This window comes from Megalopta genalis, chromosome 11 (assembly GCF_051020955.1).
Source record: "Megalopta genalis isolate 19385.01 chromosome 11, iyMegGena1_principal, whole genome shotgun sequence".
In the NCBI taxonomy this organism is placed as follows: domain Eukaryota; kingdom Metazoa; phylum Arthropoda; class Insecta; order Hymenoptera; family Halictidae; genus Megalopta; species Megalopta genalis.
Window position 1 is genome coordinate 8,579,560 of NC_135023.1, and position 16,325 is coordinate 8,595,884.

Genomic DNA, 16,325 nt, shown 5'->3' on the forward strand with positions numbered 1-16,325 from the left:
GATTATCGAAGGATGAGGATTTATTGAACCCTTGCCAACTAGGCTTAGGATGAATTCGAGTCTACACCTTTTACCTTTCCACTGTACGGATATTTTCTAATCCCCCCCTATTATTTACAGTAAGGGCTAATAGTCTAATAATCTTATTGAATCTACTCTGACGATCTAATAAATCAGCAACGAAATGAAACGCAAATGAAAATAAAGCTTATTATTATCTGTTAATATAGAATCTGGTAATCTCAGAATCTAAGTGAAGAAGAGACATAGACTTAAACAAACAAAAATAAAATAAAAGAAAAACATGATTATCACTTCTCGTTTCTTCTTCATTGCGTCTGTTTGGTCTTCGACACCCGTTCCTCTCCCTCCACCCTTCCCCGTGGCGCCATTTACACACGCACGTTTCTCAGCATATATACAACAATATATATATATAGCAACAATATCAAATAAACAGTGCGGTTTATACCGCGCGGATGTCGCATTACCAGGTAAAATGATTATCCGGCTGATATTCGGGGATGTCAGCGCGCTATAAACACGAGAGACTACGCTAAATCGTTGTGCTGCAAGGGGTATCCACAGATTGCGCCGCGGGCGGAACTGCAACTTCGAACTGCAATTATATTTTACGTGTAACTTACGAACTAGGTGGTAGACTGTATCGGAGCCGGTCAACAGGCCGCTTACCCGGCACTAAACGAGAATAGTGAGACGCTTACGTCGCGGCGAACCTAACTTATGAATACCGAATTACGAGGTATTCTCGCCGCGTTTGCAGACCTGTCGTCCGGCTAACCGAAGGCTGACCACATAATCTAAACGCGAAAAAGTCTCGAGACGAAACCGATTCGAAGTACAGTAATTTTTTTTTAGGGAAATGCCGAATACAGGGTTACCGTGAATTTCTTTGCGGTAGTTCTACGCCTATGTGATTTATTGCTCGAATAATCGTATCACCTCTTCCCGAATTGTGCATTTTTGTGTGCAATCGGAGCGTCAATTAGAGAGAATTTAGTGTAATAGGTATGTGATCGATGAATCGTGTCATATGGCCTCCGAATTGCTTTTGAATCGTGTCAGGTGGTCTCTGAATTGCCTTCGAATCGTGGAAGACTTCGAATTGCTTTCGAATTGCCTTCGAATCGTGTCAAGTGGCCTCCGAATTGCCTTCGAATCGTGTCAGGTGGTCTCTGAATTGCCCAAATTGCCTTCGAATCGTGTCAGATGTCCTCTGAATTGCCTTCGAATCGTGGAAGACTTCCAATTGCTTTAGAATTGCCTTCAAATCGTGTCAGGTGTCCTATGGATTGCCTTCCAATCATGGAAGCCTCCAAATTGCCTTTGAATCGTGTCAGGTGGCCTCTGAATTACCTTCGAATCGTGTCAGGTGGCCTCCGAATTACCTTCGAATTGCCTCCTAATCGTGCTGCGTGGTCTCCGAATCGCCTCCGAATCGCAAGAAATTATAAACAAAAAGTTTATGTCATCGTTTATACTGTAGCATCAGAATCGCTAGACTTCGTATTCTCAAATCATCGCAGTTCCGTCCGCCGAACATTTCTGGGAGAAATTCCTATAATCGTGCGTCGTCTGAAAATATTAATCGTCTGGCCTAATTACGCAACGGGCGCCCAGGGCGCCGCGTCTCCCAACCGCGAGCGGGCGGGCGGGGTGGAGGGAGCCAATCCGGCGAAAAGCGAGAGACAGCTAAATTTCAGCGGATCCGCCGGTGACATACAGGTAATCAAAGCGTACGGCGGTAGGCTGCCAGTTATACCGTCTAGATTTAGGTAGCGATCAGTCAGCGGAGTGGCTCGGCGACCCAGAATCTACGCGAGCGTAGATCAGCGGAACGCGCGCGCGTCTGATCTACGCCGCGCGGGGCTAGTTTATGGGGGGATTTAGAGCCGGCGTAGAAACCCGGACAGCGGTATAACCGAGCCATTAGAGCGACGCGGAGTACGAATAATCTGTATCGAATCGAGACGGAGTCGATCCCACGGCGAACCGTGCCGTCTGGATCTGGGTTACAATGCTAACTGGTAGCCGCCGCTGTGACGGCTCCAAGTTTCCGGCTGCTAAATCAGTTGGCTCTGGCTTGGCACGGGAACCGGCCGGCCGCGGTTCACCGACACGCGATTCGTCTTCCGCCGCGGTTCCGCCGCGGATCCGCCGTAAATCTTCGCCGCGGTTTAAAAACCGGCCGCGGTTTTTCCGAGAGGGCCAATAAAAATAAGTGGCGAGACGTAAACGCGGCCCCCGTCAGCCCCGTTGACTCACTCGATCAGAACGCGGCGCTGTCTAGACAGATGCAGCGCTCTCTCGCTCTCTCTTTCTCTCTTTCGGGCTTCCAAAAATTAGTCCCGCTAACGCGAGCAGGATCGCGGCGTGCTATTGTCTTCGGGACGAGCCGCAGGATTGCGAGACCGGCGACGATACCGACGCGAAATTGGTCACGTGCTTTTAGAGCCGCACTGCTCGCGGCTCCGTATAAACACTTTCATTGGGAAACAATGGGACGCGGTTCTACGCTTCGCTCTCGTCGCTTATGGCAGACGCGCCGTGCCCCGATTCTCCGTGCACTGTGCATCTTTATGCGGTCTCCTATTTTCGCGCGGAATTTATGCTGAAACCTCCGATCGACTGTGGGACTCCCCTGTGATGGATATAGAATTATTGTTTACTCGGGTTTCAGAAGATCGTGGATGCTTTGTGGCACTTTCTGGTTTTAGATGTTACCATGTCAGTAAAAATATCTGTGATCGAGTGAGACGTCGCTTGCGGCAGAAATAAGATTATCGTTCAGTTTCGGGTCAGGGGATTCTGGTTGATTTTGTAGAGAATTTTATAGAAACTGGAAGGAAAGATAATCATGCTTGGACAATTGATACGTTGTCTTCTGTACAAATAGAATTGTTGTTCACTTGCGTTTTAGGTGTTTGCGAATGCTTTATACAAATTTCTGTTTTTTATTTTATTTTTTGTAGAATATTGTAGGTACCAAAATAGGAGAAAAATATTTCAGGGTGACTGAGAGATCGCTTATATTAAATACAAAAAGCATTGTTCACTTCTGATGCACAAGATCCTGCATCTTTTATATAAATTCGTGCTTTTGTACAGAATTTTAGGGATTCCTAAAATAAGAGAAAAATATTTGATTAACTAAGAGAGATTCCTTGTGTGATAAAAATAAAATCATTATTCGCATTCATTTTACAAGTTCGTGGCTGCTTTGCACAAATTTTTGTTTTCACGTAGAATATTCTCGATAATTCTACAATAATCAAAAATAATATTTCCGGACGACTGAGAGATTGCTCACATTAAACGCAAAAAACATTGTTCATTTCTGATGCAAAAGATCCTGCACAATTTGCATAAATTCGTGCTGCTCCAGAACAGCTGATACAGTTTCAGATACAGAAATACTAAGAGATTGTGATAAAAATTAAATAATAATCCACCGGTACTTCGGTCCAATAATCAGCATCCCCCAGAACTGATGAACGAAAAATTCGCGCGCGACTTTTACCGAATCGTGGCAAACCAGAACCCCTTCGATGCGATCGAAACGGATAATTGGGGAGCCTTTTGCACGTGATCGCGAGTGGTAACGGGCTGTGAATTTTGCGTGCCACCCGGTAGATTCCGGCGAACGCCCGCGTTTCTCTTTCTCCGGTCGGCCGGGGTCTCTCTTTCTCCTCTTGCTCGAAGGGTCGACTCATTCGTCGAGAATGTGATTTAAGCCTGCATAAAAGACGACGGCCGTGCAGAATTACAAGAGGCATGCAGTTCCGCTCGTCGATATACGAAGGAACTTTCCTCTCTTGTCACCGCGCGCGGAATACCGAACGATCGGTTATCGCGTTCTCGCCGCCGGTTTTCTCCGGCCACCCTCTTCCCGTTCAACCCCCCCTCTCTCTCGCTCTCTCTCACTCGTTCTGAGCACCCTTTTCACGAATCCCTCCGGAACGGGAAACTTTTTCCGGGAAAATAAAGCGATTCCCTCCAGACACCACTCCCACCGAGCCCCGGCACCCTGTTTTTCCGCCCCTACTTAACCCTGCGGCGCTTGCACGCGCGGCCGAATCGCCGACGCCGCCGATTTTTCTGTATTCCGGGATGATTTGTGCGCGAATCTGCGCGCTGGCTGGCCAGAAATCGGCGAGAAATATCGCTGTACTTCGTAATTAATTGCGATCGTTTGATGGCGGCACGGCGGACTCGTGGACGAACGGGATCGCGCGATCGATGCGCGTCGATTTCGAGACAAATTCGATTGCAATTTTGGTCGGAAAGCGTAGGAGAATGTCCTGTCCGGTCTCATCTTGAAGGACGATGTCTCTGTTTCTTTTTTCATCCTTGAATATTGATATTTTAATCATTTCTCTATTGGCAGTTCTCTGTAATAGTACTTTTAAGATCGACGATCCTGTTCGTCATTTGTGAGAAACATGGATCAAGTAAACATGTATTTCTTGTTCTAATCGTTTCAATGAATTCAGGAAAATGTGAGAACATTTCTAAATTCTTCGAATTTCTTCGTCGTTTGGTATTTCACCTTGTCAAATTTTTGCACATAAATGCATAAAATCCGCTGAAATGTGTTACATTTGGATATGTTATTTCAGACGATGCATGTATCTTTAAAAATGACATTTTACTCGTTCCAAAGAACGAACTTTCGAAAATAAGATATTTTATTCGCTCGAAAGAACGAACTTTTGAAAATCAAATATTATTTCACTCGCTCCGAAGAACGAACTTTTAAAAATCAAATATTTCATTCGCTCCGAAGAACGAGCTTTCGGAAATAAAATATTTCGCTCGTTCCAAATAATGCACTTTCGAAAATAAAATGCTTCACCCGTTCCAAAGAAACGAACATTTGCAGATAAAATAAATATTTTATTCGTTGAAAAAAAGAGAAAAAAAGAAAAAATATACCGTTGAAAATAAAATTATTTAAATTGTTCCGAAAGAGTCGCGGCCGGTTTCGATTGCTCGTATTTTATTTAATTGTTTATTCGATCCCGCGCGCGGACAGTTTTATTCGGCGGAAAGATCGGCAATTGGCGTTTCAGCGTGTCGGAATCAGGCGGATCGAGGGCACAAGGCATTTAATAAATCGCGCGCGGCGAGAACGCTCCCCGGCCGCGCGATATCGAGAATTTTAATCGGAGGACGATCTGGGTTTTCCGCGATTATTCGAGGATAATCACGGTCGATATTCGAACGAGCTGGTTCGACAATCGGAGAGATGCTGATAGCGATTAAGCTCGCGCCGGAACGCCGCGGGCAGGGCCGCGGCTAGAAAGGCGAGAGACAGCCGGGACTTTGCCGTGTGGGACGCGCGCACACCACGCCCGATCCGGAATATTTCATGCGGCATTATGTTTTTCTGCCGGCCGCTGTTTTTTTTCTCTTCCTTTTTTTTTCATAATCTTGTGTCCCGGTTTATATTACCACTATTAACGCGGCCGGTGAACGCTCGTTAATTTCGCCCGGGCACCCTTTGCCGGTGACTGGCCGCCGAATAAAAAATCAGAACAAACAACGCGGTGCCGCGGGAACAACAGAAAACTCTCCGCGCGTCCCCCGCCGCCGCCCCCTCGTTTTCGACGTTTCAATTTCCACGGGCGCAGCCGACCGCCGGTCTTTGACCGAAATAAAACGGCGTAATTACGCTGTCGAAAATAAATGTTAAATAAATATATCGTCTCGAAACGAATCGCGCCCGGCGCTTTTTCCGTCCGCGAAATCGCGCGGGCCGCGCTCACCAACGATTTCGCACGAAAAACTGATCCGCCGCGGCGACGGCTGCGGCGCTGTTAATGGGGCCCGACCTGGACCGCGAGAGCATCAAAGGCGCTTTAACGAGCCTCCGAACTAATTAATATAATTGTCTTCCAGCGAGCCTCGGCTCGAATCGACATACCGCTGCCGGCGTTATTTATTCCAGCCGCGGGAATACACCTGTACGGCTGAAGACGTTCGGTTGCCTGCACCCCCTTCGTTGTGGGCGTTGAGCGAAGGGCGCATTCTCCGCATTAATCGCTGCGATTCTTTTTATTCGGCGAGTCTTTTTATCCGGCAATTGGGTGACTTTTTAGTGGGAATTTTTGTCGGACACTTTTATCGAGAATTTTAGGTAGAATAGAATTGTTGTCTAGAAATCGCCGACCGACGAAAATAATCTTAACACTAGATTTATGGAATCCGTTGAAATGACTAAAATGACTAATTTTTTAATTTACGATTATTCGTATCGTAAGGATACATTTATTCGATTATTTATTCGATTTATATGTTACTTCTTCGATTTATATAACACTCGTTAAGAAACACTGAAATAACACTTGCTAAAAATCAGAATAAATGTCTCATCGTTGCTTATATAAACTAATATAAAACAGCTGTTTTTTGTGCTCCGTAAGTCTAGCGTTAACGAAAACGAAATGCAAGATCTACTCGAATTTATTAAAAAAAAGAAGGAGCAAAAACGAAACAGAGAACAATTAATATACAGGAAAGAATTAGGTGGTATCAGGTGTCGAATAATAAAATTTGAGGCACACACAGATACCACACAGTGCAATAGATTAGCGTGTAATGAATAGATAAAAAGATTTATCACGGGTCGGAAGTGACTCATCGTGTGATTGCGCTTAACTATAACGTTAAGTAATCGCACGGCAGTTTTCTTGCGTAGAAAAAAACGTGAAATACGTTTCATAACAGAGGATATGAAATTTAACAATCGATTACAAATCGAGCATAACAATTCGATGCATAATTCATACAATATATGTACGTTTTACGAATACATTTAATCGTACGCGTTATTGAGTGCAGTTGCACAGAAGATCGTCCGATGCATTTTGTATGCATTTTCAAAATGCGTATTGACTTTGTGTCTCGTTGCATGAGATTTAAATTGATTAGAAACGCTGTTAAATAAACGGCGAGTCTTCGCACGATCTACCATAATTCAAAACTTCCATCTAAATTCTTACAAAAATCTAGGAAAATTTACATTTCTATAAAACAGAGAAGATTTATAAAAGATCTTGCGGATCTATAGAAGATCTATGAAATTTAAATATCTATTAAAAATCTGTGAAAATTTGAATTTCCATCAAATTTCTATCGAATTTAAATTTCTATAAAAGAGAGAAGATCTATAAAAGATCTTACAGACTTATAGAAGATCTATGAAATTTAAATATCTACTAAAAATCTGTGAAAATTTGAATTTCCATCAAATATCTATCAAATTTAAATTTCTATCGAATCTTGTAGAATTTAAATTTCCAATAAGCAATCACTATACAGTCAATGTTTCTATTAAAAAAACTTCAACTCAGAACTTGAAAGGGTCTCGACAGAGCGCAAAATTGCGGAGTTGAGATTTCAGGGAAAGCGAGCAGAAAACGAGCAGAAATTAGGTGACGACGGCACGGATTCTCGGCCGGTGTGAGAAAATGTTCGCGGCCAGAAGGATTCCTGAAATTCTTTGGCGCGACTTTTTTTCGCCGGCAGACCGCAAGGACGGGATCCAAAGGGTGTTCCGCTGGTACGTGTGGGTGCGTTTCGTATGCAAGTGTGAGCGTCGCCTAATACGTGCCACCGCGGCACATACTAATTAGCTGGGCGAGCGAAACGCGCCGTGAATACGACTTCACGCGGAGAGACAAACATTAGATACGCGGCTCGAGGCTAGGTCGAGGCTCAGCCTCGGACCTGCGAGCCGCACTTCCTGCTGGCCGATTGTTTTTCGTAACCTCGACCGGGAGAGTTCCGGTCTTTAATCATGCCGGGAATTTAATGGAAAATTAAAACCGGCCGGCCGCGGCGCAACTCGGCAATTAAACGGGCTCTGAAAATCCGCGGACTGGCATTCGATCCCTCGAATCGACGAATATTCCCCTGGTTCACGACAATTTTGCACAGAATTGTTGCTCGAATTTCGCTCGCTACCGAATCTCTGAAAAGCTTTTCGGAGCTTGATTTGCAACATTTTGTAAAACCCTTGTCTGCAAAGGGTGAGACGAATTTCATGCGTTCGCGAAATCTAGGCGAAAGCTTTAAAATATTTATTTCTTCGATTACGATGTATTTGTTTATTTCAATTATGTTAAAAATAAAAATAATAATTAATATAAAAATAATTATCAATATTCAATATACTTTCGTAGAAAAGACGGTATCATTTCTTTTTCTTCTTTAGTTCTAAGGTTTTATGTTTTAACTGTACTTGCGTCACTGTTACATTATTATTACATTTTCCCAGTGTAACAAAGAGTTTATTTTGACGATAAATAAAGTTATTATTACTATTATTATATTATTACGATCTCAATTAATTCTTACTTCTCCAAACATTCCCATAAAAATACAAGTTCGCTCGAAGCACGACGGAAGGAGGCCCGAGAATTCGGAAGTCACGACCGAGAATTGCCTCGAAGAGCGACGAACAGCACGCTAAATTAAAATCCACACTCTCAACGCTAAAACACCGTCCACTTGGTCAAATAAAATAACTTCGACGAGGCCCGAAACGGAGGTGCGAAAGCCGGCGACGCGAGGGCGATACAATTAGCCCGAGAAAAGCCCGCGCGTCGGCGCGGACAATGCGGCCCCAAATAAACGTTAAACGGATCAAACCCACAAGATAATTGTTGATCGAATGAAAGAAACTAATTCGCGTTCGCAAAACTGAAACTTTGCCGAAACGAAATTAAATCCCGAGGAAGCTCGGCAGACGATGCGAAGAAGAGGCGTTCCCGAAGCAAAGAAGCGGAAGAAAAAACGAGCCAAAAATTTGTATTGATGCAATATACCGGGCTCGTATTCGGCAGAGAGAAACGGTCGGCTCGGTCACGGTTATTTTCCGACGGATCTGCCATAAAACGGGTCAGCAGCCTCCGGTAGTTAGCCAGCTGAGCGAGCAGGTAACACGGTGCAATAATCCTCCTCGTTGCAGGACGGCAGTCGGGAGGGTTGCACGATGCACGCACGTCTCGAGAATTGGTCGTAGCCGGTGACAATGGGGCCCAGCCGAGAAACCTAAGAAAAGGTCGGTGTGGCTGGGTACGGCCGGCCGGTAGAGTTCCCGGCGAATAAACGGCGGCAAGTGCATCCGGTATGCGCCGCGTCGGTTCAATAAAAGTTCGGAACCGGCTCGAAGTCACGTACGGGTACTAAACCGGTCCTAGACCGTCTGGGACTAATCGACGGGACTGGCGCGGCACGGGCCCCGACCGCGCTGCACGCACGGAAATGCCGAGAACTCCCGATAGCAGGTACCCAGAACCGTAAAACTGTCCTACCTGTCTCCGACGGGGCCCCGCGAATTTTCGCACCGCTCGACGTCGGCCGGATTAAGTACCCACGCGAGCTAACAGGTTGCACCCACGACCCGGATACCCGATGCACTTTCCCCGCTTCCTCGGATCCCGTTCCATTAATTAATCACTTGCACTGCCAATCATTTCGGGCCGGACGAGACCGTTTCATTGCTGTACGAGATGTTTCGTTTTATTAGAATACGATGAGATCATTATTATTACATATTATTTTTATTATTATATATTATTATTATATATTATTTTTATTATCATGCATTATGTTTATTACATATTATTTTTATTACTATATAGTATGTTTATTATTCTATATTATTTTTATTATTATGTATTATGTTTATTATTATATATTATTATTATTCTATATTACTTTTATTATTATATATTATTATTATTATTATTATTATTATTATTTCACTTGTACTTTAGAAAATTGTCCATGCTTCATACAAATTTTTGTTTTTATTTACTATAGTATTATATAATATATTATAATATTATATTATAATATATATATATATATATATATATATATATATATATATATATATATATATATATATATATATATAAAGAAAAAGATCCGCATCTCCATTGATTAACTAAGAAGTTGCTTATGATAAAATATAAAAATTATTGTTACATCAAGGGTCGTGTCATTTTTCACGAATTTTGTGTACGTATTAATTTCTTTCTCGGCATAAAAGTAATCTTTCGCTGAACAAAAGAAATTATTCTGCTACAACCATGTTCACAAGATTGATCATAATAATCGAGCTTCGCGTAAACGTCGTTTGCCGGTGATTGTCACCGATTGTCGCAGAAAAATGTTCGAATGACGAAAGCTTTATTTACAATGTTGCCGCACGAAGATTTCTTGCTGCGGGAACGAATTCAATGTCTCTCATTAATGCTTGTTGATGGACATGTTGTCTTTATGATACCGAGACCGCAAACAGATCAGCAGTCTAGTAAATCATAGCGATACAATGCTAAAAACCGCGGAGATAGGTCTCTATTTACCTCGACTTGCCGCATATTAGTCACCGGACCGGTACACATTTACATATACATATGTAGCTTAATTTTATCGCTCGTTTGACCCACATATGCAACAGCTATGTGTTTTTTTAAATAGAATATTGTCCCGATTGATCATGTAGAACTATTAAAATGTCACGCACACCGGCATAATTTAACGCTGTCGCGAAACGATTACGGTCTTGTCTCGATATTTAAACAAAATTACGTTTGATAAGTGCTACAATTTTAGCGATCGTAATTATTTCTTGCAATGTAGAATGGAAAAATCTTAAACGGTTGTTAAAGTCGCGAAGAAGGTTGTCGAAAAATTCAGTGAGATAAATTTATTGAACATTAAAGACTGATTTAAATTGTTAAAATAATCGAGAAAATTCTTCGGGTACTGATCTAGAATTAATGAAACGGTTAAAACAAAATTTAGGAAATTCTTCAGGTACTAATCGAGGACCAGCATCGATCTAATTAAAATACACTGTACGAAATTAATTGAACGGTTAAAACAATTTAGAAAATTCCTCAGGTACTAATCTAAGAATTAATTAAACGGTTAAACAATATAGACAATTCTTCAGGTACTAATATAAGAATTAATTGAACGGTTAAACATTATAGAAAATTCTTCAGGTACTAATCTAAGACCAGCACCGAGACCTAGTCAAGATGCACCGAACATCGGGAAGTTAATTAAACGGTGAGGACAATGTAGAAAATTGGCCAGACACGGTTCGCAATTTATAAATAAATCCAGGGGGGCTGGAAGAACGAGTCGCAGCCGCCATCAATCTCAGTAAACAAACTTTTACCCCGCTCTCCTGTCCGCTGTAATGGCTCCAGTATCCAGGGGATGGCACCGAGGAGACACTGGGCTGCATCATGGAGCCACTTCCGGTCAAATTGCTGGGACTGGCCGCCTGGTACTGATCCACGTTCAACTGGCCGATCGATTGGCTGGGGCTCCTCGAGCTGTTCGGCGTCGTCAGTCTCGACCGGCTGCAAACTTGCAGAGGGCTCGACGGTCCTCCATTCCCTGGACCGAGCCTGGCCTGTCTCATTTGCACCTGCGGCACCTGCACGCACGCGATCTGAGCGTATCTCGCGGCAACTTTGGCCTGCTGCTCGGTCGCGTGACCAGCCTTCGGCTCGACGCCGAACTCGCTCAGCCTGAAGTTCTGCTGATTCATCCTGAAGTCCGCGTTCTTCTTGAAGCCACGGCCGGTGTCCCCGGCTTTCTCTCTTATCGGAATCAAACGGTTCTTCTGCTTCGGGTCCATGCTGCCGGCGAATTAGACTTTCAAATCCCGACGAGGGAATTTAATCATCTCGGCCCGGCCTCGCCTCCCTCCTGGCGCGCACGGTCGACGATCGTGTTACGCTAAGTCGACACACCTCTGGCCACCACCAGGCTGGTTACGTTCGTTAAGATGTCCGAATGCTGGTTCGAACACCGGGGAATTGCTCGGCTTGAATCTGTTCTTGTAAAGGAGATGCGTTGCATCGATGGCGCGCTAATCTGATTCTACTGGTCCACGAACGTTCGCCAACGATCCCGAACTATTTCCAACGACGAATGGAACACGCTTCTGCGATCGCTTAGAGTGTTCGTTCACGCTTGTTCAAACACCAGCCAACGGTTCCAAACACTTTCTTTCGGAGGAAATTGGATCTCGAGAGAGAGAACTGGTGTCTTCGACGAGAAGATCGCGCTGCCACAATTATTACACCGATGCTAATCACGTTTAACACTCTCCAACTGTCTCAAACATCGCGCAAAATGGATTTCAAACTTCCAAAACTCCTACGAATCGTTCTATTCGCGCGAACACGCTGCTGCGATCGCTTGGAATGTTCGTTCACGCTCGTTCAAACACCAGCCAACGGTTCCAAACACTTTCTTTCGGAGGAAATTGGATCTCGAGAGAGAGAACTGGTGTCTTCGACGAGAAGATCGCGCTGCCACGATTATTACACCGATGCTAATCACCTTCAACACCATCCAACTGTCTCAAACATCGCGCAAAATGGATTTCAAACTTTCAAGATGAACGAAAATCGATGATCTAAAGAGGATTCACCACACTACGGACTCAAACGCTATGCATCAGTCTCGAACATACGAAAACGGATTCCGACAGAAAATTACCACTCGTTCAACGGAGTCCTACGATCGCACAGTGTCCACGATCCCGCGATCGACTGACTCTTCCACGAGCTATCGATCGTATCGTAACCGGAGCTTATCATCGTCGATCCCGTCATGCCAGTTTCAGGGCAGTGCCACGAGCGGCCGGCACTCTTGAACGTCTTCCAAAAGCTCTGTCCGCGGAGAGCTGGCGCATCGGCCCGCATCCGAGGAAATTATGCAAAGTCGCAAGATAAATTTGTATCCGGCGTGTGCAACGCCGAGGATAAACAATCTCGCGTAGGACGATCTCGGGTGTCCCCCTTCCCGCGCCGCTCTCGGCGCCCCCTCCCCGCCCCGGCTGCAGACTGGTACACAGGCGTTTAATGCAATTTATCGCTGCAGGAACTGGGATCGCTCGATTCGCTGCCGACGTTCCTCGTTATTCGGTTAAAACGCGCGAGCGAGTCGGCCGAGCCAGCAACGATGATCATTAATCAGCTCGCGCGCGGAAAGTACAAGATACCGTGTCCCGGCTCCCTTCGATTTGAATTCCTCGAATCGCTCTCGGGCCTCTCGACGAACCGCCGCCGCCCCGGCCGCACGGTTTTCGAACAATGCGTTTAACGAACTAGCTATTTCCGCGGTGCGGTGCGGCGCGGCGCGGAGCTTTCACGAGCGCGAAAATAATCCGTCGACTTCTGTTCGCGTGATGATAGAGAAACGCGCGCGCGCGCGCGCGGGGAAAGCTCGAACGGGCGCAAACCGTGCCAAATCGTTTGTATTCTTGGCGACAATGTTCGCACGGGATACAGGATACGTTGTTAGAGAGGAATTGTGGGACGGGGAAACGCGGTGATAAGGTCTCGGTCTGGCAAACCGCTTCAAACGCGACGATTGTCTCCCGGCTCCCTTTGATCTTGAACGATCCTCCGACCAACCAGCGTGCTCGAGATTCGAAGCTCGAGCCGTTATTTCGCTGGTCTTGCCGACGGACAATGTCCAACAGTGTCCAACAATGTCCGACAATGTCCAACAGTGTCCAACAATGTATTGTTCAGCTTTCGAACACAGTCACCGATTCAGCCACAAAACACGCAGAAAATGCGAGCAAGTGAAACACACTTTAACGATGCAGTCTATCGAACAAACTGCGACCACGTCGAACAGCAATTGATCACAGAAAATGTTCCTCCTCGATCCTTTTGCGGAAATGGAGGCAGTACTCGAAGCCACCGAAAAGGAAATTAAAAAGGTTTACCGATGCGACGACAAAATTAGTGCAGTTCAACGGTGTGCGATCTTCCAAACGATCTCCAACCGCGTCGAACAGAATTAATCACATGAAACGTTGCTTCTTGATCCTTTCGCTGAAATGGAGACCGCACTCGAAGCCATCAAAAATGATATTAAAAAAGGTTTACCGAAGCGACGAAGAAATTATCGTAGTTCGACGGTCTTCCAAACGATCTCTAACCACGTCGAACAGAATTAATCAGCAGAAATGTTCCTTCTCGATCCTTTCGCTGAAATGAAGACCGCACTCGAAGCCGCCACAAAGTAGATTAAAAAGGTTTATCGATGCAACGACAAGATTATTGCAGTTCAACGGTCTGCGATCTTCCAAACGATCTCCAACCACGTCGAACAGAATTAATCGCCAGAACTGTTCCTCCTCGATGCTTTTGCAGAAATGGAGACCGCACACGAAGCCACCAAAAACAACATTAAAAAAGCTTTACCGAAGCGACGAAGGAATTATCGCAGAGGTCTTCCAAACGATCTCCAACCACGTCGAACAGAATTAATCACCAGAACTGCCCCCCTCGCTCCTGCTACGGAAAATGCGAAGGTGCTCGCCGGAGACTGGCCGCAAGATGGTCGTCAAACGCCGATATCAACGACGTCCAAACGTTCTCCAAGCTCGTCAAACCATCCTCGAAAACGGATCCTCTTCGATCCACTCGCGAAGACGAAACCGGAAGGGCCCGGGAGAGAGCGTTCTCGGTCGACGAGAACGAGAACGTCGACGACTGTGGATCGATCACTTCCGCGGAATAATCGGCTCGCGCGTAGTCGCGTGCAGCGTCTTGCCGCGGTAACAATCGCGAGAGGATTAGAAGGCTGGGGCGACGGGCAGCTGGTTCGCCAGTAGAGAGACGACTGGTTTTGTTGCTCGGCTCATAAGCTACGCGCCGCACGGAGCCTGGGTCCAGCGTGTACCCCTCTCTCCGCGGTTGTTTCCCGTGCACGTAGAAACGCGCTCGTGTGCAAAACCTTCTCTCGCTTCTCTAGACTGTACTCTCGCGTACCCGTTTCCGCGCGTCCCCGTGCTGCAGCTCGCCGCGGTTGCAGCCCGAGAGCTGCACTCGCCGCCGCGCGCCAGTTGCAGTTCCTCGAAGTTCGCGGAACACCGATAAGAATTTCATGGGGCACGCTGCCTCCCGCCGTCCCCCCTCGTCGCACCTCGCCGCGCGGCAACTATTTTATCCGATGTGTCTCGCGGTTCACGCCCCGTCCATTAGGATCGCCCTAAAAGTCAGGTGACCCGCGGACGATCGTCGGTCAGGCCGGTCTTCGCTGATTATTTTCGTTCGGATTCATTTCCGTGAACGATGACTTTTCGTTTGTCTTCGGCTCGCCCGGCTGCACACCGAGTGTTTATTGAGAGATTACACGTGGATCGCTGCTGGGATCTCGACTCCCGGCGAACGTTTATGGAAATTTTCGTTTCCACTCGCTCGTGCTGGATCGTCGTCGTTTACCGCCTCTGATTTATTGGCCCGATCGCGGAGCGGCGCGGTGCAGGAAATACGTACGCGCGAGGCTCCGCGCCGTTCGTTTGCCGATGATATTTGGGATTTACAAGGCTGTAAAGATTGACAGCTCGCCGGCGAATCGCGGCCGATTAGATCCTTCGATCCGAGAGATCGCGAACGCGCGTGCTGCGCGCTTCTCGCGCGAGCGCTGCTGCTTCTCGCGAGTTTCTTGCTGGATCGAGCAAGAAAAGAAGCTGTTTTTTTTGGACAAATGTAATTTCACGATCGTAGTTGCAGATGTGATATTGAGACGCGGAGAAGAAAATTTTGCCGAATTTTGTGCAGAGTGCGCTGATACGCGGAGCATGTAGACTGCATTTCTGCAAGAACATTGCTTAAAAAATTGCGACGACGCAGCCGAAGTATGCTAAAAGTATTTGCAAAGTTCCAGAATAATTGATCGATATTCGTTTATATATACAACAAATTGTAAAGCTTCTCTGGCTGAGAGGAAGAAATTCTCTCCTGAATCAGCGCAACTTGCAATTTTATAAAAAAAATTGCTAACTAGTTGCATCCAGTATTAACAAATCGAAAATATCGCTGAAATGTCTAGATTTTAAGGAATTCAAGAAATAGGTCCCATTCGATAAATCTTTTCCAAATTTGAGAAAATGGGACGATTTAGAGTGCGAAGAGACGGCGGACATTTTTTCTAGAAAATTGGCGAATGATCTGCGCATTTTTTCATTATTAGAACAACTGATAAGAAAAATATACAGCAATGCAAACACTGGAAAGTGAAAACAGTTCTATTCGTTATAGAACTATTATTATAGAATTACGGAAAGAGGAAACAAATTTTTTAGAATTGATTGCAATTTAAATCGTAATTTAGATAGTAATTTACTTGTACAACTCTGGTTGCAAAGGATCGCGAAACAAAATTCCCAAGATCCGCGTCTACCGACGAAGCGCAGGGACAATCGAAGACCCGTCGTCGACGGCACGGCGGTGTCCAAAAAC

The 16,325-nt window shown here is 45.5% G+C and overlaps 1 protein-coding gene across 10 annotated transcripts in view; it reads right to left on the reverse strand.

Annotated features, from left to right (window-relative positions):
• LOC117226121 (protein daughterless) overlaps nt 1-16,325 on the reverse strand; it is a 256,921-nt gene that overhangs the window by 50,960 nt on the left and 189,636 nt on the right. For 4 of the 10 annotated variants that reach the window (XM_033480157.2, XM_033480153.2, XM_033480151.2 and 1 more), the window contains exon 1: nt 11,225-12,852. The exons of 2 other annotated variants lie outside the window; for them this stretch is intronic. In XM_033480157.2, the coding sequence (XP_033336048.1) occupies nt 11,225-11,692 (468 nt within the window). In that variant the 5' untranslated portion in view covers nt 11,693-12,852. Of the gene's footprint in view, nt 1-11,224; nt 12,855-16,325 lie in introns of those variants that run through there. 4 more of the 10 variants (XM_033480154.2, XM_033480152.2, XM_033480150.2 and 1 more) reach the window with 2 other exon arrangements.